Source organism: Balaenoptera borealis (assembly GCF_965194805.1).
Source record: "Balaenoptera borealis genome assembly, chromosome: 2".
In the NCBI taxonomy this organism is placed as follows: domain Eukaryota; kingdom Metazoa; phylum Chordata; class Mammalia; order Artiodactyla; family Balaenopteridae; genus Balaenoptera; species Balaenoptera borealis.
In genome coordinates this window covers 156,817,557-156,840,028 of record NC_138867.1, presented here as the reverse complement: position 1 = coordinate 156,840,028, position 22,472 = coordinate 156,817,557, and the positions used below count along the sequence as shown (strand labels likewise).

Sequence of the window (22,472 nt, the reverse complement as noted above, 5' to 3'; positions counted from 1 at the left end):
AAGCTAGAAGAGGGACAGAAGGATGCTTCTCTAGAGCCTTTGGAGGGAGTGTGGCCCTGCCCACACCTTGATTTTGAACTTCTGGCCTTCAAAACTGTGAAAGAATAAATTTCTGTTGCTCTAAGTCATGAAGTTTGTGGTAATTTGTTATAGGAGCCCCAGGAACCTAATATAATAGAAGACCAACATCTTTAAGGGTGGAAAGAAAAACTTCTTAACCTAGAATTCTAAATCTAGCTAAAATATCCTTCAAGAAATGATGAATAAAGGCATTTTCAGATAAAAGAAAAACCAAAGGAATTCATTGTCAGCAGGGAGGTACTGCGACAAATGGTAAAGGAAGTCTTCAGACTGAAAGGAAATGACATCAGATGGAAAACTGGATATGCAGGAAATAAAGAGAATCACAAATGGTAAATAACTGGGTAACACATAAAAGACTATTTTTTTCCCTCTGACTTTTAAAAGAAATACATAATACTGCTTAAAGCAAAATGTATAGCTTTGCCTTGTGAGGTTTATAATGTATGTAGACATAATACCTATGACATCTATGGCATAAAAGATGGGAAGGGATAAATGGATGCATACAGTTGCCAGGTTTCTATATTTTAGGTGAAGTGTTAAAACATTAATTCTAAGTAAATTGAAAAGTTAAGGAGGTATATTGCAATCTGTGGAACAACCACTAAGAAAATAATGAATAGATATAGCTAAAAAGCCAATAGGTCAGGACTTGGTGCTCACTGGGTTGAGTGGAGTGCTTTAAGTGGGATGTGCCAGAGGATGCTAAAGATTGTTCTAAGGAAAAGGAACAAAAGGATTGGTAATAAAATTGCTTATAGCAAAGGAGATTAGAATGGACATTGTAGTGGGTTGAAGAGTGTCCTCCCCAAAATATTCCTACCCAGAATCTCAGAATGTGACCTTATTTGGAATCGTGTCTTTGTAGATGCAATTAAATTAAAGATCTCAAGCTAAGATCTTCTTGGATTAGGGTGGGCCAATGATGGGTTTCTAACAAGATACAGACACAGAGGAGAAACACAGAGACAAAGAAAAGAAGGCCATGTGAAGACAGAGATAGAAACTGGAATTACGCTGCCACAAGAAAAGGAACCAGGAACCACCAGAAACTGGAAGAGGTAAAAAAGGCAAAAGAATGAGGTTGGACCTTTACCTTACACCATACACAAAAATGAACTCAAAACAGATCAAAGACCTAAATTTAAGAGCTAAAACTATACAACTCTTAGAAGGAAACAGGGAAAAAGCTTCATGAGATTGGATTTGGCAGTAATGTCTTGGCTATGACACCAAAAGTACAGGCAACAAAAGAAAAATATTTACATAAAAATTTATAACTTTTGTGCATCAAAGGATACTATCAACAGAGTGAAAATATTGGAGAAAATATTTTAAAATCATATATTTGATAAGAAATTAATATCCAAAATATATAAAGAACTCTTACTCTGAGGGAATACGGTACTGCCCACACCTTGATTTCAGACTTCTGGTCTCCAGAACGGTGAGAGGATAAATTTCTGTTGTTTTAAGCCACCAAGTTTATGGTCATTTGTTGTGATAGCCACAGGAAACTAATATGGATACACTGAGACTGCAGAAGTGAAATAAGACAGAAATGGAAACAGAAGACTCAGAGAGAGAAGACCAGGTAGATGCGATACATCATTACAAAGAGCTAGAGCAGGACTTTGTCCAGTTCTCCTGTGGGAACTGGGGGCCGTGTATGGTCCCTTAGAGGTACTAGCTCACTGAGATCTTGTACTCTCAGGCCAGGTGTAATGGTGAATGGCCAATCACAGCAATCCCAGCTTCATAAAGGCATGGGTATCCAGGGCCTCAGACCTCTCAGGGACGAAGGTGTGGGACACCCTTCAATGCAAGCCACCTACAACAGCAAAAGCATTACGGTCAAGGGTAAAGGAGGAAATCTAGAACACAGAGAGAGGAAGATGACAAATTATTATTTACAGCCTTGGCAACAACTGCAGCAGCGGGGGCTGTTGCTCATCCCCCTAACATTCTTCTTCTAAATTTTCTCCTAGACATTGTGACCAATCCCAATCTTGAAGCAGTTGGGACGAGGTGAACTTAATGTAAAATATTACAAGTAGATCTGAGCAGTCTGCGGGATGATCTGTAGCACATGGTGATAGTGTTCAAACCTAGATTCCCTTAATCTCCTCTCCTGGCTTCTGTGTGCTTTCCTTTCTAAAGGCCCACACCAACTACTCTTTGGAGGATGGTCCTCCTGCTGGTGACGCTTTGCACAGTCAGAAGTGCCTGGGGGCAGACTGACCGATCTAGGACTAGGAAAGCCAAGCTCTCACCCTTCAAGTCAGGACAGACTCTGAGGAGTAATTTACATTCTGGAGCACCACACAGGATCAGCCGGCAGCTCAAACTCCTCTCTACGGAACTCTGCCTGAGAGCACAAGTTCCCTTTTTTGCTTTCCTCACTCTCCAGCAGGTTTCTCCTTGGAGCTCTTCTTAATAAAGCCCTTGACAGTATCCTCGATTCAGGGTCTGCTTCTGGGGAACCCAAGCTGAGGCAGGGGAAGAGAGGTCTTGACTTGCCCAGTTATAATGTGGTACATGTATGTCCTAGGTATTTCATGTCAAAGTGCTCTCATGGGGCACTTTTTGGGGTTGTTATTCTCAGATGAGAGATAACACCTCCTCTGGCTAGCTACCTGAAATCCCCCTCCTCTCTTAATCTAGGGCTTCCTGTGGTGTACTCCCCCAACAAGGCATGCCTGTTGAGACCACCCTGACCCTCCAGATGGTCCTCTTGGTCAACAACTATTTCAAACCAATCTTTTTGTGGTATCTACAGCTGGTCCCCACAAACCAGGCATCTTTGCCCCTCAGAACTTGGGAAGTATGAGCCCTTCCCAAGACAGGTATGTCCCCTCTGTGGCCACAGGCTGCCCCCACTCAGCCTTTGGCCCCCACGCTTACTTTTTCAGACATGAATGAGGAACCAGTGCCCATGGTCAGTACTAAGAAGACTTGTTCATATAAGAATGAACATTTCTCATAGCAATGGTATGCAACTTTGAACATTAATTCCAAGTTATTATGTCAAATATTACATAGTGGTCTGTTAGCAAAATTATTTTAAATTATCATTAGAATTCAATTCAATCTTCCTTCAGTTTTTTTTGAAAGCAAAGTTTTGGAAACCACCTGACTAGTAAAATGATTTTTTTGAATATTCACTGGAGAAATTCACTTTCTCAATTTCTGGGAAATATACCAAGAAGTCTTTACCAAGATTTATTAAATGAATATTAATTTTACCGGTATAGCACACATCATCTACCAAAATTCCTTTGTGTTCACCAAATTCAGCCTCCCTTGCAGTTTCTTAGGGCCTCGTGATTAGGCACTGACCAATGAAAAGTGAGCAGGAATAATGTGCTTCTGAGTATGCTGGTGAGCTTCCCCTCTGCGCCAGCAATACTGGAGACCATGAATTCTAGATGGTTTAACTATAAGATGGAGGGCTAGCTGACTCCATTAGACCTTGTACGAACAAAACATGTATATAAAGTCACTATGTTTCCAGGGTGTGGACACTTAGTAATATGTCAGCTTGACTAAGCTAAACTACATTTCCCTGAAGTCTGTTCCTCTACGTTTCTGATCAGGGTGGGCCACCAGACAGTCTGCTGCGGGGATTTGGAAGGTGGAAGTGAAACTGTAGTCATTTTGCAGCCCATATACATTGTCACTGATCTGCTTGCTCACTCACCTCCTTGGCGTGAGGAAAGGCCCTGCCTGCAATCACTCCACCTTCCCCTAAAGCCTCTTTCAGCTTCTCTAATTCCTGGGCAGGCGTGTGTGTTCAGTTCTCTGGCAAAGGGCTCCGGCCTCTGCAGGACAGCCATACCATCAAGGTCGGGGGCAATAAGAACTGACACAGGTTTCATCTGTCCTCATGGACTCCAGTTTGGCTTATGCCTGCTCTCCCCCACCTTACATCCATCTTCTCGTCCTGACTGCCTGCCCTGTGGACTTGAAGATCCAGCATCGACTGCAAAGACTGCAACCTTACAGAGATTGCTTGGACAATTACATGAGGTCAACTCCTTGTAAAAAAAAAAAAAAAAAAGCCCCTTAATAACACCCTTAGTGGTTCTGCTTCTCTGACTGAATTCTGAATGATACACAGGGTTAATTTGCCATGGTGGCACAGTGTATTCTATTCTAATACAACCTTTTTTTACTCTTTCACTTGGTGGTCTTAAGTAACCTGATAAGTTAAAGAAAAAAAAAAAAGCACTGGGAAGATACAAATATTAATTTTAATACATGTTTGCCAATAAATTAATTGATGAAATGTTTTTCCTCACGTGCTTTAAATGTATTTTCCTAAAAATTATAGAACTAAAGATTCACCTCATCTAACATTTATTATTGTTATGCCACCTATCAAACCAGTCAGCCAAGTTAGGCTCTCAGAAAAAGTCTGGCTTTTGTTTTTTAGTTCAAATAAATGTGCTCATATGTATTTCATGATAAGTATCTTTTTTTCTAGATTCTATACATAGATGGATAAGGCGTGGAACCATGCCATGTGGATAAAACAGGGAGCTGCTACCTTCAATACTTCTTCCCAACATTCTCTTTCCTTTGGTTTCACAAGATTCTCCTTCAAGAGAATTTTGTTCTTTACGTTAGCTGGGAATGAGTTAAGTCAAAATTTCACTGCACTACCCTTCTCTACAATGTATTTGAATTCAGAAAACCCAACACAGGTCAAAATATACCATTTTAAAATGCCACCCTTGGGACTTCCCTGGTGGTCCAGTGGTAAAGAATCTGCCTACCAATGCAGGGAACACGGGTTTGATCCCTGGTTGGGGAACGAAGATCCCACAGGCCACGCCCATGTGCTGCAAACTACAGAGCCCACGTGCTCTGGAGCCTACGCGCCACAACTAGAGAGAGATAACCCGCATGCCACAACTAGAGAGAAACCCACACGCCGCAACGAAGAGCCCACATGCTGCAACTAAGACCCGACACAGCCAAAAAAAAAAATGTCACCCTTTACCTTCGAAAGTATTTGTAAGAAAGGGAAAGACACAAAGCCCTACCAAGTGTTTAGGTGCCTTGATTAAAAGTGCCTTGATTAAAAGAGAACTGAGGGACCTCCCTGGTGGCGCACTGGTTAAGAATCCACCTGCCAATGCAGAGGACACGGGTTCCAGCCCTGGTCCGGGAAGATCCCACATGCCGCAGAGCAACTAAGCCTGTATGCCATAACTACTGAGCCTGCGCTCTACAGCTCGCGAGCCACAACTACTGAGCCCGTGTGCCACAACTACTGAAGCCCGCGTGCCTAGAGCCTGTGCTCTGCAACGAGAAGCCACCACAATGAGAAGCCCGTGTACCGCAACAAAGAGTAGCCCCCGCTCACCAAAACTAGAGAAAGCCCGCGTGTAGCAACGAAGACCCAACAGAGCCAAAAATAAATAAATAAATAAATAAAATTTAAAAAAAAAAAGAGAGAACTGAGTTCATGACTTCCCTGGTGGTCCAGTGGATAAGGCTCTGTGCTTCCAAGGGGGCACAGTTTCGATCCCTGGTTGGGGAACTAGGATTCCCGCCCCCCCCAAAAAAGAGAGAACTGAGTTCAGTATTTTGAACTAGCTCTTTTTTTGGGGGTACCTCTGTTAGTTATCTGTTGCTGCGTAACAAATTATCTCAAAATTTAGCACCTTAAAAATAATGAACATTTATTATCTCACACAGTCTCTGTGGGACAGGGGTCCAAGAATGGCTTGGATGGGTAGTCCTGGCTCCGGGTCTCTCATGAGGTCAAGATTTGAATGGGGCTAGTCATCCGAAGGATTAACTGGGGCAGGAGGAGATGGCTTCCAAGATGGCTCACTCACAGGTCTGCAAAGTTAGTGCTGGTTGTTGGCAGGTGGTCTCAGTTCCTTACCACATGGACATCCCATAGGGCTGCTTAAGTGTCATCATAACACGGCAGCTTGCTTCCTCCAGAGTGAGTAACCCAAGAAAGAAAGAGCAAGGAGGAACCCACGACTCCTACGATCTAGTTGTGGAAGTCACACACCCTCACATCTGCCACACTCGCTTTTGGGAAAATTTAATATAAAAAATTATTAACTAGTAACAGGGTATTAAGTACTAAGGGGGTAAAGACAACTCTAAAGAATACAGAAATAGCAGTTATAGGGAGAAGCTACTACCTTTGGGGCTGAGGCAGAGTACTCAAGGAAGGAACAAACTTGGAAGAACCCTCCCACCCCCACTGCTAGGATGAGATTCAGATCTCACTAGAGAGAGGATAGTTACGGCCCATTGGATGATGTTGCTGAGGGGCTACAGGTTGGGGCTGGCAGGCAGGAAACTGCCTGCTAAGGTGCCACTGAACTCACTGGGAAGCACTCTCTGGATGTTCTAGCCACACGTGTGTGTGTGTGAGTGTGTGTATGTAGAGAGAGGGATACGGTTCTGCAAACCATCTGCTACTGTGTGCCACAAAGGCAAGAAGGAAAAGAAAGTATTCTGGAACAAGGAAGAGAAGACCCTTCCTTTGGCTGTTCTCCTCTAGGGCTCTCTATTGACAAAGTTAAGCACTGTGCCAGCTGGCAGGGGAGAAATATTTACAGGGTCCCACTCCAGTATTTCAAAGCATGGAAAAGAAGGCTGGATTTGGAACTGAGAGGCTATAAATTGATAACAGGCACTCATATGCTCTGCTGCAGAAAAAAAAATGTATTTGATTATGAAATGCTGTCTTAGACCCCAGTGGGAGTGTTACATTATATATACAGTATGTACATCATACTACCTTTGTACAATCTGAACAATTCTGAATTCTGAAGCATATCCCGACCTCAGGGTTTTGGTTAAGGGATTGTGGACCTGTACCAGTTTGCTGTTAGCATGTCATATAAACCCCAGTGCAGATCTATCTGAAAAATTGGGGGGAAAATAGGCCTCAAGGTCTTCTGCCTTTATCTATGACCAAATCTAATCGCCAGCCAGCATCAAGCCTAAAGCAATAAAAATACCCGAGGGTCTGAGTTCTTGTTTGAGAAGAGGAGAGAGCAAAGTGATAAGCCTAGGCTCAGCTTGCCTCTTAAACAGCTTGGGAATGACTTCTATCATATACATAACTTTTTCATCTTACTGAGCTCCTGGAATTTGACCCAATAATATCAGTATTTTTTTCCTCTTAAGGTGGGATATGGTTCTAATAAAAGGAGAGAAACCTTGAGTTATCTCCATTACAGTTCCAATGCCAAGGGTTGCAAACTCAAATATCTATATGGGTTAAGCATACAACTTAAATGAGTAAAGCTTGCAGATATAAGGCAACAGGGAGCAGTGGTAACAGTGGCAATCTATAGAGTAAATGCTTTATATAAAGAAGGTAATTGCTACTTAACCCCTGCATACTGTTGCCATGCAGATCCAGTACAGCAAGATAGTCTAACTTTTCAAGAGAAATTAGAAATTTGGATTTTAAATTGTGAGACTGTTAAATTTTGAAACAATAAAAAAGACAGTGCAGGATAAACATACATACTGGGGGTTCATACTCAGCTTGTGACTCCTACCCTAGCCCTATGTGCTAGGTCCGTGGCAAGTGCTGGCACTTTAGAGGTCTTGATTGGCTGTTATGTTAGAGGCCCCCAATGAACCATGACTCTCTGTATTCACAACCTTGTGTAGTCCCTTCCCACACTGACTCTGGGCTTTGCCATATGGCTTGTTTTAGCCAATGGGACATTAGCAAGTGGGGTGCAACCAAAGGCTTGATAAGCCTTTGTTCACTGGGGCTTGTCCTCTTGGAAGCTAGTCACCATGCAGAAGCCTGAATGGTAAGAAACCAGGTAAAGAGAGAGGCCCTCGAGGATAACCCGTTTTGATGAGCTCCCAGCTGATCGTAATCCCATGAGTAACCTCAGCTTTTACTATGTGGGTCCAGCTGAGTCCAGTTAACCCCCACAATTGTAAAGAATAATAAAACACTGTTATTTTAAGCTACTAAGTCTTGGAGGTGGTTTATTATGATGCAATAGGTAACTGAAACAGAGGTCATTTATTTCAGCCCCTTTATTTTACTAATGAATGTCTCAAGGCCCAGACAGGCAAAAGGACATGGTGAAATTCAGACAGCAAATTAGTGGCAATAACTTTCCAGTTCTGTGCTCTTTCTTCCTATTGCTTTTCTTTCAATTACTCTGGTGGAAAGCATCATATAAGGACTATAAAACTTAAAAACTCTATGTACACGGAACTTACACTGTGTCCTGCATGCATACAAATTACTGTAATAACTTGGGCCTTGGAAATGGAAAGATTTCTAGGTCAGCTTGTCCCTTCACTTTACAGGTGCAGAGAATGCAAAACACTTGAGAAAGAAAAGCAGACATTTGGAAGCTGGCTTGATAAAATCAGACAGGCAGTAATGTTACTAGATGATAGCCTGGCCCTCTTAGCTAGGCCTCGTGTTCCCCTGTTGAACATAATTTCACGGAACATAAATGTTAGATGAAGCCATTCTGTGACCATGATAGATCAATACAAAAGCAAGACTGCTCCTTAATTACATTTGAACACAGATAAAACATGACATTGTCCAAACCACAAAAAATGACCAAACATCCCCCATCCTGGCTAATGATGGACGCCTGCTTCTCTACCAATTAGAGCTTCAGCCTCAGTCTAGCATTCCTTCCTTCTAGGTAAGATTTATCGAGATACCCAATCATAGAATTCCCCCCACTTCCTGACAGCATCTTATCCAGAGTAAAGCTCCACTTCCTTAAACCCTCTTCCAAATGACCTGACAACTCCTACTGAGATGACCCACAGTTCTTCATGGTGTGTGATCTCCCTTCCTGCAACCAGTCAGAAACCCAACTTGTTCAACTATCAGTGTGCCCCCTGGTCGTCTTTGGTTAGAGGGTACTGACAGACCTGACAAAGTTCACATAGAGCTGGAGGCAGAATTCACCAGGAGTCTCCAGATCTCCAGTTGTGTTCCTTCTTAGCACCTATCACTCTTGTGGTTAATGCCTGTCTTCCCCCCCCCCGCCCCCCACTAGAATTAAGCTCCATGAGAAGGGAGCCCTTGTCTGTAAGGTTCAGAGCTGATTCCCAGTGCCTAGACTGGTACCCGGCAGAGGCTGGAAGTTTAAAAAACATTTTCTGAACAAATGAATAAGAAGGGCTCAATATACACAGGCTCCCTTTCACCCCTCAGCTCCTCCCAGTACGTGGTGCATACAGATCATAAACCTCCTCTTCCCCAACTGAATTTCCAAACCCCTCCCTCCTGGGACGCCCATACTCTCAGAGCTTTGCCCGAGCTTCTCTCTTTCGCTGGCCCCCTCCCACACCTGAGCCCCAAAACCACCCCCTCCAAAAGTATCTAGAACCCACCTGTCGCCAACACCTCACTCTACCACAGAGGATAGCGGACCAGCCGCTCCGCTGCCTAGGCGTCGCGGCCCCTGCAGACACCGACCGCGCATGTGCGGAAATCAGTCGCGCACGCAGGATATCTGTCAAGCGAAGAGTTGCCTCCGAGTTTCCGTCCGGGTCTGGGTAGCCTTGGGCTGCCAGGAAGTCAGGAGAAACTAGCCGGAAAGAGAACCCGAGCGCAAGGCTTTCTGGGACATGTAGTCGTATCGCTCCCGAGGCCCACCTGGAGGCAGCCCTTAATTCTTTAGGTCTGCACGTGTCGCATTCACAGTCCAGTGCTACTTTCGGCTCAGAATTCAGCTTCGAGCTGTCAGGAGAGATTGGCCTGGTGTCGGCTTCTCGTTCCCACAACGCTCTACAGGGCCTGCGGCGCCTGCTGGGAGCTGTAGTCCTAGCTCTGCGTACTGCGTTCGCCGAGGGGGAGGGCGGAGCTGCCGGCGGCCCGGGCGGGCTGGCAGCTAGAGTGGGTGCGATAGCCGCCTCCGCCTCTGCCGCCTCTGCCGTCGCCTCCTCCGCCCGGGCTGTTCGCTGCTGCGCGGGGAGAGCGAGGCGGGGCCGCCGGGGCCGCCATGGAGCCCGACTCGGTGATTGAGGACAAGACCATCGAGCTCATGGTGAGTGCGGGCCGTTGGACCGTCCGTTCTTCCGTCCGTCCGGCTCCGGGCGGGCCTGCCCACCTCAGCGTCCGGCGCGAGGTCGGCCCTGGCCCTTCCTCGCTGCCTCGGCCGGGACCTGGGCCCCCCGCCTTCCCTGGCCTCCGGCCCGGCGCGGTTCCTCCGGATCCCTCGAGATTTCACGCCGGACCTGGCCCGGCCCCCTCCATGCCCCTCGTTTTTCCTCCCTCCCTTCCTCCTGTCTCCGGGCCCATGTCTCGAACGACCCTCGCTCGCTTATGCTGTGGCCTTAGTTCGCACTCGCTTTAGCATCTCATTCCCCCTTTAGAAGGGATTTTTTTTCTTTTTTTCTTTTTTTTCTCTGTTTCTCCGGTCCAGGCCTGCATCGCTCTTGCCAGCCCCACTCAGGCCGAGTGAGATGCTGTTGGGAGAGGGTACCGAGAAGATCGGTTAGGGCCTCGGCCTCCGCGTCCTAGAAGGGGTCTCAGCACCCTCTCTTCAACCTAGGGCTGTGAGGATGCCGGCATAGGCCCTACAGGGGTGGAGGTGGAGAGCTCTCGGACTTGAAGATGTGGCCGATAAGGGGCCTCTTTCCCGGCCCCCTGTGGTGTCCGGCTTCTCGGACAAAGGGTTTCTTACTCGGCCGAGAGGGATGTTTGCATAGCAAGGCCCCAGGTACTCTGGATTCCATCTCCCAGGAAAGAGAAACTGTAACTTCACGTTTTCCAAAGCTGCTTTGGGAAATTGGGGAGGAGGGGGGAAGGGTTGTCCTCATCACTGCCGCCAGTTCTTTCTCCTAGAAAAAGGGGGAGGGGGGGGTGTCCTAGGGCCCTGGGGCGGCGATCACTCTTCTGTTAGAAACCTTTGGTAGCTAGGCCAGACTCCCTGGCCCCGCGAACACCCCAGCCCCCTTCCGCCTTAGGACTTTGAGTCAGAACGGGTTTTTAGAAACAGGACCACGACAGAGTGGCTAGTAGAAATGAAGAATTTCCTACTTGGTGGATGATTTGGTGGAAGAAGTAAAATATGGCAGCTATTACCTGCCAATTTGAGCGTTAGGGAAATCAAACTGGGCTCTGGAGAGTTGGGAGGGGGAAGTCTTTGCCTCAGCAAACGGACATGCTCAGGTTTTCCTCCTGTGGAAACCTTGACAGTTTCTTTGTACCTCTCCTAACACAGTAACAACTTCTACCCCAGGGTTGAAAGGAAAGATGAAAGACTCTACTTAACACAGCAAAATGTTTTCCTAGCCAGATTTTCTCCAGTGTGAAAACGTTTATTGAGTCAGTGATTCCACTGGGTAGGGTCGGTGACATCAGAGCCACTTCCCCCATTTAATGCTATAAATAATAAATGGTGACGCTGAAAGTCTGTTGGATATATGCATGGTTTCTGTGGATGATGGTATCTGGGAAGTTGAGATGCATGTTTTAAAAATGGAAGTACAGTAGCATAAATACAGAGGCAGCTTAATATTTGCTGTCCTTTGCATAATTCACTAGACTTCTCCAGCAGTCTTGAAAACTAGAGGGGAAAAAAGCTCTGGTAGTTTCTGATTTGTGTGTGTGTGTGTATGTGTGTGTGCACTTATGGTTGCTTTCTAAGGGATACTGATACTTATGAGTTTTTGATATTCATTTATTAAGTACTTTTTCCTTTCAGTACAATTTATCAAACTTTTGAGGTCAAGCCTTTGATATTCTTCAAATTTTGTATGGGGTTATTTTGGTAAAATATCTTAATTGGAGTTAAATACATAGTACATATTCTTATGTATGTATAATACATGTACTTACAACAGGAGGAGTACTGCATAGCAAAAAATTGTAACTTGGTACCTCTTTGAAATTGGCTGTTCAGTGCTCCTTCCATTTCCATTCATTTAAAAAATAACTAGGGACTTCCCTGGTGGTCCAGTGGTTAGGACTCAGTGCTTTCACTGCCAAGGGCCCTGGCTCGATCCCTGGTCAGGGAACTAAGATCTCACAAACCACACCGTGTGGCCTAAATAAATAAATAGTATTTGTTTGTGAAAGAATTAGAGTAAGTACAGTGTAATCCATTTAATGTCTTTGAATGGATGTAGAAAAAAATTTCTGGCCTAAATATACTGGCTTCCACTGCTCATAAGTTTTGATTTTACATGATTGTACTTGTCTATGATCTGAAAAGATATTTCAGCCTTTTCAAGGACGTTATAAACCGGGATTCTTAGAAAATTTAACAAAAAATTTAACAAAGTAGTTCTCTAGATCAGTTTTACAATGGCTTTTTTTTTTCTTTTTCTTTTTTTTTTTTCACAATGGCTTTTTATATACGGATTTTGATATTCCCTCAAAGGGCTACCAGTTAAGCATTTAAGACTCTTAGGCAACTCTTTTCATAAACATATATGTATTTATTTTAGTGTAGTAGATAGCACAGGTACTTAACAACTGATTTACTAAATCCAGGATCAGATGTAGGAATGATAATGCCTTGAAATCTAATTGCATGTGGCTTTCTGTATTCACTGAATTTTAATTAGAGTTTCCAGAACTAGGTTAAAAACATTTACATTTCAAAATAACATGATGGAAGGAGGGGGAGGGGTTAAACTGATGGTATTTTGAAAGCCTAAAGCATGAAATATTTTTAGAGTTTTATGAGTCAGCTTCAGTACTCAAATATTTGTGATTGTGCTGCCTGTACCAGTTCGGTACTTAATGGTTAACAGGATAACTTTCGTTTGATATTCCAGAGCTTGCTGTTTCAAAGAAAGGAAACAGAGTTCTTGGGTTTCACCAATTTCTTAATCTTCATTCCTCTACTTTCTTTGATTTTGATTCTTCCTTTTTTTCTTGCAGTTTTTTAGTTTACTAGGAAGTAAAACTGGTGATAGCAGAATAATTAAATCTTCAAAATATAACCCCCGTTGTGACTCCTACCCCTGCCTGTGGCCAGGTCCACAAAAAGTGCTTCTCCAACTGACCTACCTCGTAGGATTCAGTCTTTAATATAGACTATAAACTCTTGATCGAGACAACTGAATTTACGATAGCTGATAGTGAATAATTTAACCACCAAATGACTTTCATGGCTTTATGTGGGCCCAATACTGTACCTAGTTTGTGGGACTGTTTTTCAAACTTCTGACTTTGGTAAAATTAGCTTTATTATTAATGAGGTAGAAAAGTAGTAATCCATTTGGAAATACACAAAAGTTCACCAGACTTTGTCTAGTGTGATGAACTTCACTGGAAACAATGAAAACTGTGCGTTGTGTATCACATGGTATTTAACACTTGAGTTAGAAGTATGAGTTTATGTTCAGGCACTTATTACTAGAAAGCACTCACAGAGCTGCTAATTGGAAAAAGATGGTTAGTCCTGCCTATTAGAAGATAGCAGAAGTTAATGTTAAAAGTTTGGGAAAGATAATCCTGCTTCCTCTGTGGGTGTGAGCATACCCCTTCTCCCATTTACACAAGTAATGGGTAGTTTATACTCTGTTGTTAGCCTCTGAATGGTTCCCCTCTTTGCTAAGTGACCTTAAGTGAGTCATTCCCCTCTGTGTTATCTCTAAACAGCTATATTACTTGTTGAATGTAGTGATATAGGTAAAGTATATTGGATCTTATTAAGAAGTTGTAATAGCAAATCTATTTTTAGAGCTATTGAAGTACAGGCCACAAGGCCAAGGAGATGAAAGAAACTAAGTGACGTTATTGGAAATATTTATCTTTTTATCTTTTTGTGTCCCCCCGTCCTGCCTTGTCATTGGCTTTCTAAGTGGAATAAGTGGGATTGTTTAGTGACTCCTTTAAGAAATTGGGTCTCACTTTGTCACCGTCACTTACCCTCATCTGCCTCTAGCCATGTGTTGATTTACCAAATGCAGATAAAGTAGACAGAAGTTTAAGTAGGGTCCAAATGAAATAAATCACATGCATATGCATAGACCTCACTGACCTGCCTCAAGAGGCTGTGGCTCAAATATTATCAATTTTTACTCCGATTTTGGAGTAGGTTAGATGTCCTTTTAGATTTGACAAGGATAAACATGATCCTGCTCACAAGTCTTGGCACTCTTTGGCCCCTGACTGCTGTCCCCTGAAAACTGCGAGTTCTGTATAGCACAGAAGAATCGCTAACCCATTACATAGGTTTACAGGACAGCACATGTGTTTCTCTGAGTAGTACTGTTTGGTTCTATGAATTCTAGAAACAAACTTTTCTGCACTGTGAGGTACCTGGGATCTTGGCTTCCATCTGGTGCTATTTACAGTTTAAGGGAAAGAAAGCATTTCAAGTCCTAGTAATTCAAATTCCAGCCTCTCTTCAGCTTTTTCTTCTCACATTCCTCACTTATTCTATATTCCAGCCAAAGCGTGGGGGTCTGTGGTTCTTCAGATTCTGCTCACTGTTTCCTTTGTCAGCACTGATATGAACTGACCTAAACCCATGTATTTAAGGCTACTGATGTTTATGGGAAGGACCTAATAGTTGGTGCTCTGGCCAAATTGGTTTAGGTCAGATCTCAACAATCCTCTCTTCCACCTATGCTGATAAAGTACTATCCCCTCAGAACACAGTTTAGATGCCTTCTCTTTTTGATGTCAGTTTATATTATGGTGGCAGATACCATTTTGGTTTTTTATCTATAGCACTGCCTATATGATAATCATTGTTAAATGAAATGAATGAGTTCTGACACTTTGTCTTTATCTCATGGCAGTTAACATATTCTGGGCTTGTATTATAGTTTCCTGTGTTTGTCCCCTATTAAATGGTAAACTGCTCACAGTGCCCCTTGTAGTAGGTGTTCAGTAAATGTTGAGTTGAACTTTCCTGTTGATCGCTTACGTGTATTATTGCTGTCTGCCTGTATCTTAGCCATCTTCTTTTCTGGAAATTCTCACCTATATCACTAGTTCTTATGATAATTTGTTCCTAACTCTTATGGGACTTATCAGACCTTCCTGTGTATCATAAAAGTTTGATAATGTCTAAGCTTCTTTTCCAGAGGCCATATCTGATTGTCCTTTGAATCCTTCACTACACTTAGCACTTGGGTGTGCAGTAGGTATTGATATAAATTAATGTTAGGGTTTTTTTTTTTTCCATGCTGTGAAAACTTTTTAAGATTTCCTTTTGATAATCTTAAGACAAAGGTGGAGATGGATAGAGGAGAAAGACTGCTAAGGGGAAAAGGAGGGTGGGATGTGGTACACAGACATTCATATACATTTTAACCATTATTTGCAGACTTTTATACACATACAGATTGATTTATATACATCCTAGAGAGTGGTTGATAGAAGTGCTGAGGAAACCAAACTCCTTTTATATCTGTTGATGTGAACTTGCCAAACAGTCGATAAGTTCTAAGGGTCCTGTGACCTTAGAGAAGCGTGATTTAGCATAAAGGGCATGGACTCTAGAGTGAAACACCTGAGTTTGTATCTTAGCTGTCACTTTCTGACTGTGTGACCTTAAGAAAGTTAACGTTTCTCTGGTATGATTTCATTATGTGTAAAAATAAGAAAATGTAGGTATTGTTGCTGGGAGGATTATGAGAGATGCATGTGAAAGGACCTTGCAAAGGCTTGTCTCTCAGCAACTGCCTGCCAAGCTAACCCTCCCCACAAGTACAGGGACCATATTTTGTAAAGCACAATCAAGACAGATGATGTGAGGAAAGTTTTAATTTTCCCCCCTGATTTGTGTGTGTATTTAATTGTGAAGCTTTACAGAGGCCTAAAATTCAGTTGCTTTTAGCCATGCATTTCACGAGGCATCTTTGGGGGAGATGATGAAATCATACAGAATCAGTACTGTCTTGGAAATCTGGGAAGTACTGTTACAATTACTAAGAACTACCAATTAGCTATAATTAGACTTGTACTCTGTCTGTGGAGAGAACCCGCTTAACCCTGTTCTAGGTATCCTGGTAGAAAGAGACTGGTAACTGTTCATATTAACATTGAGCATTGTGATTTATGTTTGATCAATTTAGTTTAGACAAGGAAATTAGGATTTTCAAATTCTTATTCTTGTTTTAGCTAAGCTGGTGATTTTTGACCTTTAACAGAATAAGTGGTGACTATCCTACAAGATTTCCTCCTGAGTTGTATTGTTGTTCATTGAATTAGTTGAGAAAAGGGGAAAAACCTGTTGGTCAAGAAAGTGCTTGTTACCTTCAGTTCAGTTTCTGCTGATCGCAATTGCCTAACAGGAAGCTTGTCTTTGTAGGCAAATGAGAGACCAGCCAGGAAGACCTGACAGTCCAGTAGGGTATCTCTAACCTGGATCTTATTATTGTTTTAACAAAATTCAAAGATTGCAGAGTTCAGTGATGTCAGCAGGAAACATTTTTTAGGAAATTCCCTCTCAGGGTTAGTCAACAATGAAGACCTTCACAGAATGGAAAGCAGTGAAGTAGAAACAGTAGGACATTAACATGTAAATTAAAAAAGATGACTGAGTAGAGGGATGTGCAAATACCTAAGTACAATGAATATAGGAAACCATTCTCTAATAGCAAACCTCTGATCCACGGAAGAAAAAGAAAAATTAAGTGAGAGCTCTGCTGTTAGGAAAAAGGAACCTGAGTATTTCTTTTTTTTGGGGGGGGGGAGTTAAATTCAGAACACTTAACCAGTTTTGGGAACTAATAATAAAATATGTTTTGGTTCTGTGAAATGATTGCTTAGGAGACTCAGAGAGAAAGGGGCAGGGGACAGGAAGAAGTCAGTCCTTACATTCCTGGTCTGGCATCTATTAATCTTTGTTTCTCTAGCATAAGGCCTGCCGCCAATTAGGCATTCAGTAAATGTTTATTTGAAGGGAAGGGGGGAAAATTAACTCACTAATACAAGAAAAAGCCCTGACAACGCAAGAGGTTCAGAAATGAGTCCGTTAGTCAAATTGTTGTGGCTGTGTTTTGCTATAATTTTTCGGTATTTTGGTTATAGCAGTGAGTTATACTTTGAAAAGCAGAGTATATTGCTCTAGCAGTTAACTACTAGCCATAGCCCACTAGCAGCTTTTGTCAAAATTGGGGTTTTAGTTTATTCTTAGGCTCTAGAGTAATGAGAAGAGCTTGAGCAATTATTCTTTGCTTGTGATTTTACTCATATAATGCCTTTAAGTTGAGGGTATTAAGATATTTCCACCCATTTGTTATGAAGAGGTTAATCTTAGACTTGTACTTCAGTCAGTCACCTCAGTTGCTTTGCCTATAACATGAAAAATCAGAACATCTTTAGTCTTTGCCTGTGGACTATTTATTGACCTTGGAATTTAAAAATTCCTTGGTTTCAACTGGGTTTGGGATTCTTTGTCACAGACACATCTTTGCCGCTAAACACAAAGTCTACTTGGGCAATGTTTTAATGTGTTTTGTTATAAAGTTAATATTGTGGGCCTTAGAATTGCATGGCTTTTTGTTACTGAAATGCTTTTAAGTGGCTAGATCAGGGGAGTTAGCCCTTTCAGGATGGCTCAACAAGTTCAGTTGTATTTTAGTTCAGCTAGGCTGAAATACTGAACTCTTCTGTATTTTTGTGGTTCTCCCTTCTGACGTCAATTAGCTTAAAGCTTGGTTTCTTCTGCCCCAGGAATCATGGTCTTTCTGATCCACGGACTGTGGACTTGGGAGGCCACAGTATTCTGTGAAAAGGGCATGGGCTCTACCACCTAGTAGATGTGGGACTGTGGGCAAGTTATTTCTTCTCATATTTTTTGAGAATTAAATATGAGTAATGAATGTAAAAGGCCTGGCCCATTAGTAACCCTTCAATAAAGGTAGGTATTATAATTACTGCCGGAACATTTTGGCAGTAGTGTGGCAGTTGAGGAAGTAGCAAATTTATGTGCAAGCAGCTTCACAGTCTTTGGATTTTTAAGTTTTTATCTATGTCATCCTGTTGAATGTCTTTTTCTCTCTCCCTTGTAGTTTGTTTAGAGTTTACAGTCTAATGGAAGAGTTGGTATGGTAATAAAAGCATGTTGATATAATGTGGAGTAGGCTTATGTATTTAAAGGTGTTATGTAGTAAATTGTTTATTAGTGTTCTTTATTATTTTCCCTAATTTACCCAGTGACTGGCCATTGTGGGGGATTGGCCTTTATTGAGCCAGAAGTTTACTCTTAAAGTTATGTCACATGTCTTAAAATGTCCTGTATTTCAGCTGAGGGTGGAAGATTTGAGAGATGTGAAGATTTGATTTCTTATATGTGGCAAACCAAAAGATTTCTTGTTAGGTGCTTAAATAAATATTTTTATTGGTAGACATTTGAGCCCTCCTATATTAACTTTGGCTGACAAAGTTTCTGTAATAGTAGAGGAGCTGTCTTAGAAAATGGATAAAATTCATTGTAGCTGAATGATCTGGGACAATTTATGTGCATAATAGAAGAAATTTTTATCATGCATTTGGAAATTGCATGATATTTATCATGAACAAATAATAGTATTAGGGATGTTTCCTTCTTTGTTATGTAGAATTTCTTATTCTTCTCTCAACAGAGAGGTGAGCAGTGCTACTGCAGACCTTTTATACCAAATAGCTGACTCAGGGGTTGTAACTCTTTCTGTGCTTCAGATCCACCACTCCATTGACCCTTCCATTTCTTGGTGGCTATCCTTTGCCGCTGGTGCCATGGTGGGTGTATGGATTGCTTTCTGTCTTTCAACAGTTACCGAAGTGCATGTTTGGGATTTTGTTGAAGAAAGCTGGATACAGTAAGCGGAAAGAATCTTGGAAGCTGCTTGACTGCTGTCTTTTCTCAGACTAGTCTGAAAGGGAATACCCCCATTCATTCTGGATTGGTGGATCTGAAGTACAAAATATTGTCCAGGTAAGCAATTACCCTGTATTGTTTTGTTATGTAGAACTCAACTCACTGAGAGAAACTTAAAATTTCTTTACTTTTTTCCATTATAATAGAGAAAGGAAGAAATGTTAGACATTTATTCATAGTGTTCATGTTTGGGTGTGGTTTAGTGAAGGTATTTGGTAGTAAAAACTTTGTTTCAGTGTAAGAAATGCAGTTATTTTTATTAAATAGGCCCAAAAGTTTTGTAGTCGTAGCCTAACAGGGAATACAGTACAGTAAACAAGGGACATTTGTTTGAGGAATAGGTTATGAAATATGGAAAGCAAATGATAATTTTGTGGCATTATCTCATGATTTATAGTTATTACCTGGTCAGAATAATTTTTGTAGTTACCATGTAAAGTAGTGGTCTTTTATTCTTAGGACTCCTGGAGGGTTTTCTCAGGACGATTTACTAACTGTAGCTGCTGTTTACTGGGCATCTACTAAGTGCCAGGCGCTATTGTAAGCTCTTTACACATATTTCTTATTTAGTTGGCACATGCTTTACGTGTATATTACAGATTGTAAGATGAGGCTGAGGAGCATTAAGTACAGTTTGCCCAGGGTCATACAGCTCGTACATGGCAGAGCCAAGCTTAAGCTTGAGCCTGTGTGTCTCCAGAGCTCTGGCTCTTTCCATCTGACTACATTTGCTGAAGTTTGTACTTCAACTTCAGGATTTTCATATTGTCTATATACTGTTAGAGTAAGATGCCGTTTTCTACAGTGGGTTTCCACTTGGAGAACACATGATGGATCGTTTTTTGGCATGGTATCTTAATTGTATCTGGTGCGCTCCCTTCTAAATGAAAAGATTAGAAGATTAGAAGTCAGTTCACCAAGTGAACCTAAAGGTAACTTAGGAAGTATAAGAGAGGCTATACATTTACATGTCAAAATGTGTTTTATACAGGGAAGTATCATTTGGCCTAGTGAACTCAAATCTGTATCTTCTCAGTTCCTCCTTACTTTTTATTGGTTATTTAAATAGCTCAGTAGCTTATTATGTAGACTTCTTCTTCTTCTTCTTTTTTTGTTAACAGTGACATTCTTAGCATTTTTTTTTTTTTTTTTAGTATTTATTTATTTGGCTGTACTGGGTCTTAGTTGAGGCACGCGTGATCTTCATTGCAGTATGTGGGCTCTTTAGTTGTGGCATGTGGGCTCTTTTAGTTGCAGCATGTGGGATCTAGTTCCCTGACCAGGGATCGAACTTGGGCCCCCTGCTTGGGAGCATGGAGTCTTAACCACTGGACCACCAGGGAAGTCTCTATGTAGACTTCTTTTGATCTGTGGTTTGTCAGCCTTACAAGTAAGATGTCAGGCAACTCATGACTTTTTCTGGTATTTAATCACTCCAGATTACCCATTTCCTTTACCCTTAAAAAAAAAAAACAACTTTTTTATCATAGACTGACACTCTGGCTATGTGATCCATGTTTTATTTTTTATATTTGTTAGTATTTCTTCTAGTTGAGCGTTTTTCACGCTTGTCACGTGAAGAGCTCTCAGGGTGGTGGTAGTAGGAAAAGTAGTAGTAGTTTACACTTAATGGGCAGTTACTCTGTATTGAGCACAATTCTGAACACTCTACATGTATGAACTCATTTTCATAGTGACCCAATGAGGTAGGTACCCTTATTTCCACTTTACTTATGAGGAAACTGAAGGATAGAGTAGTTAAGGAACATGTTCAAGGTCACACATCTAGTAAGAGACAAAGATGAGATATGAATCTAGGCAGTTTGGTTTCAGAGAATGTGCTTCTAATGTCTGTGCCTCAAGTTTAAAACACCATCCAGTGATAAAAAGAGGGGCAGAAATCCTGAAGACTAAAACTGTATTCTGATTTCAAGAAATCATTGCAAAGGGAAAGGAAACAATTGTTGCTGAGTATCTATTTCGTACCTTCTGTAGAAAATAGTCTAGATCTCAGATTCTGTGTTAGCCATCCAAGACTATCTACCAGCCTGTTTCCCGAGAGGACTCACAGTAGGGTTAGTTTAAAGTTGTGTTCCAGAACAGTGCCGTCCAGTTAGAACTTTCTGGATAATGGAAATGTTCATTATCTGTGCTGTTCAATACGGTAGTCACTAGCCACTTGTGGCTATTTTGAAATGTGGCTCTGTTAACTGAAGAACTGAATTTTAAATTTTAAGTAATTTTAATAGCCACAAATACAGTTATAGAATTTACCTTCAGCCTAGTTCTGGTCCTGGATTTAACACCCTTAGAAATCTGATCTTGTCAGCATGCTGAAAGCCAGCCCCTTATCCCACGGTTAGACTTAAATTCATTAACCAGCTGTGCAAGACTGATGTGTAAAGCCAGAATTCCAGTTTATTAATTTATAATGATATGTGCTTGTTGGCATGATTAATATAAACTTTTCTGATAGGTAGGCTTCCTTACTAGATCCTACTTAACATGCCAGTTTAAGTTTTTCAAATGAGAAGAGATATTTAGAGGGACCTGAAGACTCAAGCCAAATGACCAAAATACTCTTGTCCAGTGGGTAGACTTTACCTACCAGGTCAGATCATAGTCAGGTGGTTTAGTTAGCATGGACTTGGCCAGGGAAGTGACGTATTTGCTGGCCTGGGACTGAGACAACCTCATTCAGCTTTTACTTTAGGGATGGATGGTTTTTCTGTCTTCCTTCAGCTTCTCTGCTTGTTTTTACTTCCCAAATCCTTTTCTGATTACGGCATTCATTTTAAGCATGTTAATATTTACATTCAGCTTGAACGCACTCTTGTTCTTTAGGTCTGGGAAGCTCTTTGTTTTCCTTAAGGCACCTTTATCACTGTAAGGATCCATTTTGTGTTCATTTTTGACTCTTAAGAAGGCAGTTGAATTTTCCTTGCTTCCCTGAGGCCTCTTTCTACTGAAACACACTTAATAGCTTATTTAATTTGGTCATATAGTGTGGGGTAGAATAGGAATATACTCATAAAAAATATGCCTGGCAGTACATTCTCTTTGCATTACGTCATGTTATTAAATGAGCTTGTGTTTAGCTTACTGTATCATTACTTTGGGACTTGTTCTTGATCCTTCTGTTCTTAAAATAGAAAGAGTGATGTAACCAAATTTGCATTTTAAGAAGTTAACTTTTCAGGTGTCTGTAAGATGGATTGAAGAGACTCAAGGCAGGGAGACCAGTTAGTTCAAGTGAGCAATGATGAAGGCAAACCAAAGCATTGACAGTGGGCATGGTGGAGATGGGGTGGGCTTAAAAGAGATGTAGGTGGCAGGACCTACCAAACTTGGGGATTGGTTATAGGAGAAAGAGATGGATGGAATATAGTATAAATTTTAGATTTTTGCCTTGGGCGCCAGAATGGTTGTTTGTTCTCTCTTCCAAGATAGGGAATACTAGAAGAACAGACTGGGAGGAGTGGAGGGAGGAGAAAGAATGAGTTCAGTTTATAGTGAATTTGAGTAGCCTATGGGTGAATCCTCTAAAAGGAGAAGTATCTAGTAGGA

The 22,472-nt window shown here is 41.7% G+C and overlaps 1 protein-coding gene across 10 annotated transcripts in view; it reads left to right on the top strand.

The window, feature by feature from the left end:
• Positions 1-9,748: 9,748 nt before the first annotated feature.
• FBXW11 (F-box and WD repeat domain containing 11) overlaps positions 9,749-22,472 on the top strand; it is a 130,610-nt gene continuing 117,886 nt past the window's right edge. For 2 of the 10 annotated variants that reach the window (XM_082380864.1, XM_082380870.1), the window contains exon 1: positions 9,758-10,118. In XM_082380864.1, coding sequence (XP_082236990.1) covers positions 10,074-10,118 — 45 coding nt within the window. In that variant the 5' untranslated portion in view covers positions 9,758-10,073. Of the gene's footprint in view, positions 10,119-18,800; positions 18,963-22,472 lie in introns of all 10 variants that reach the window. The other 8 variants (XM_082380872.1, XM_082380863.1, XM_082380865.1 and 5 more) reach the window with 8 other exon arrangements.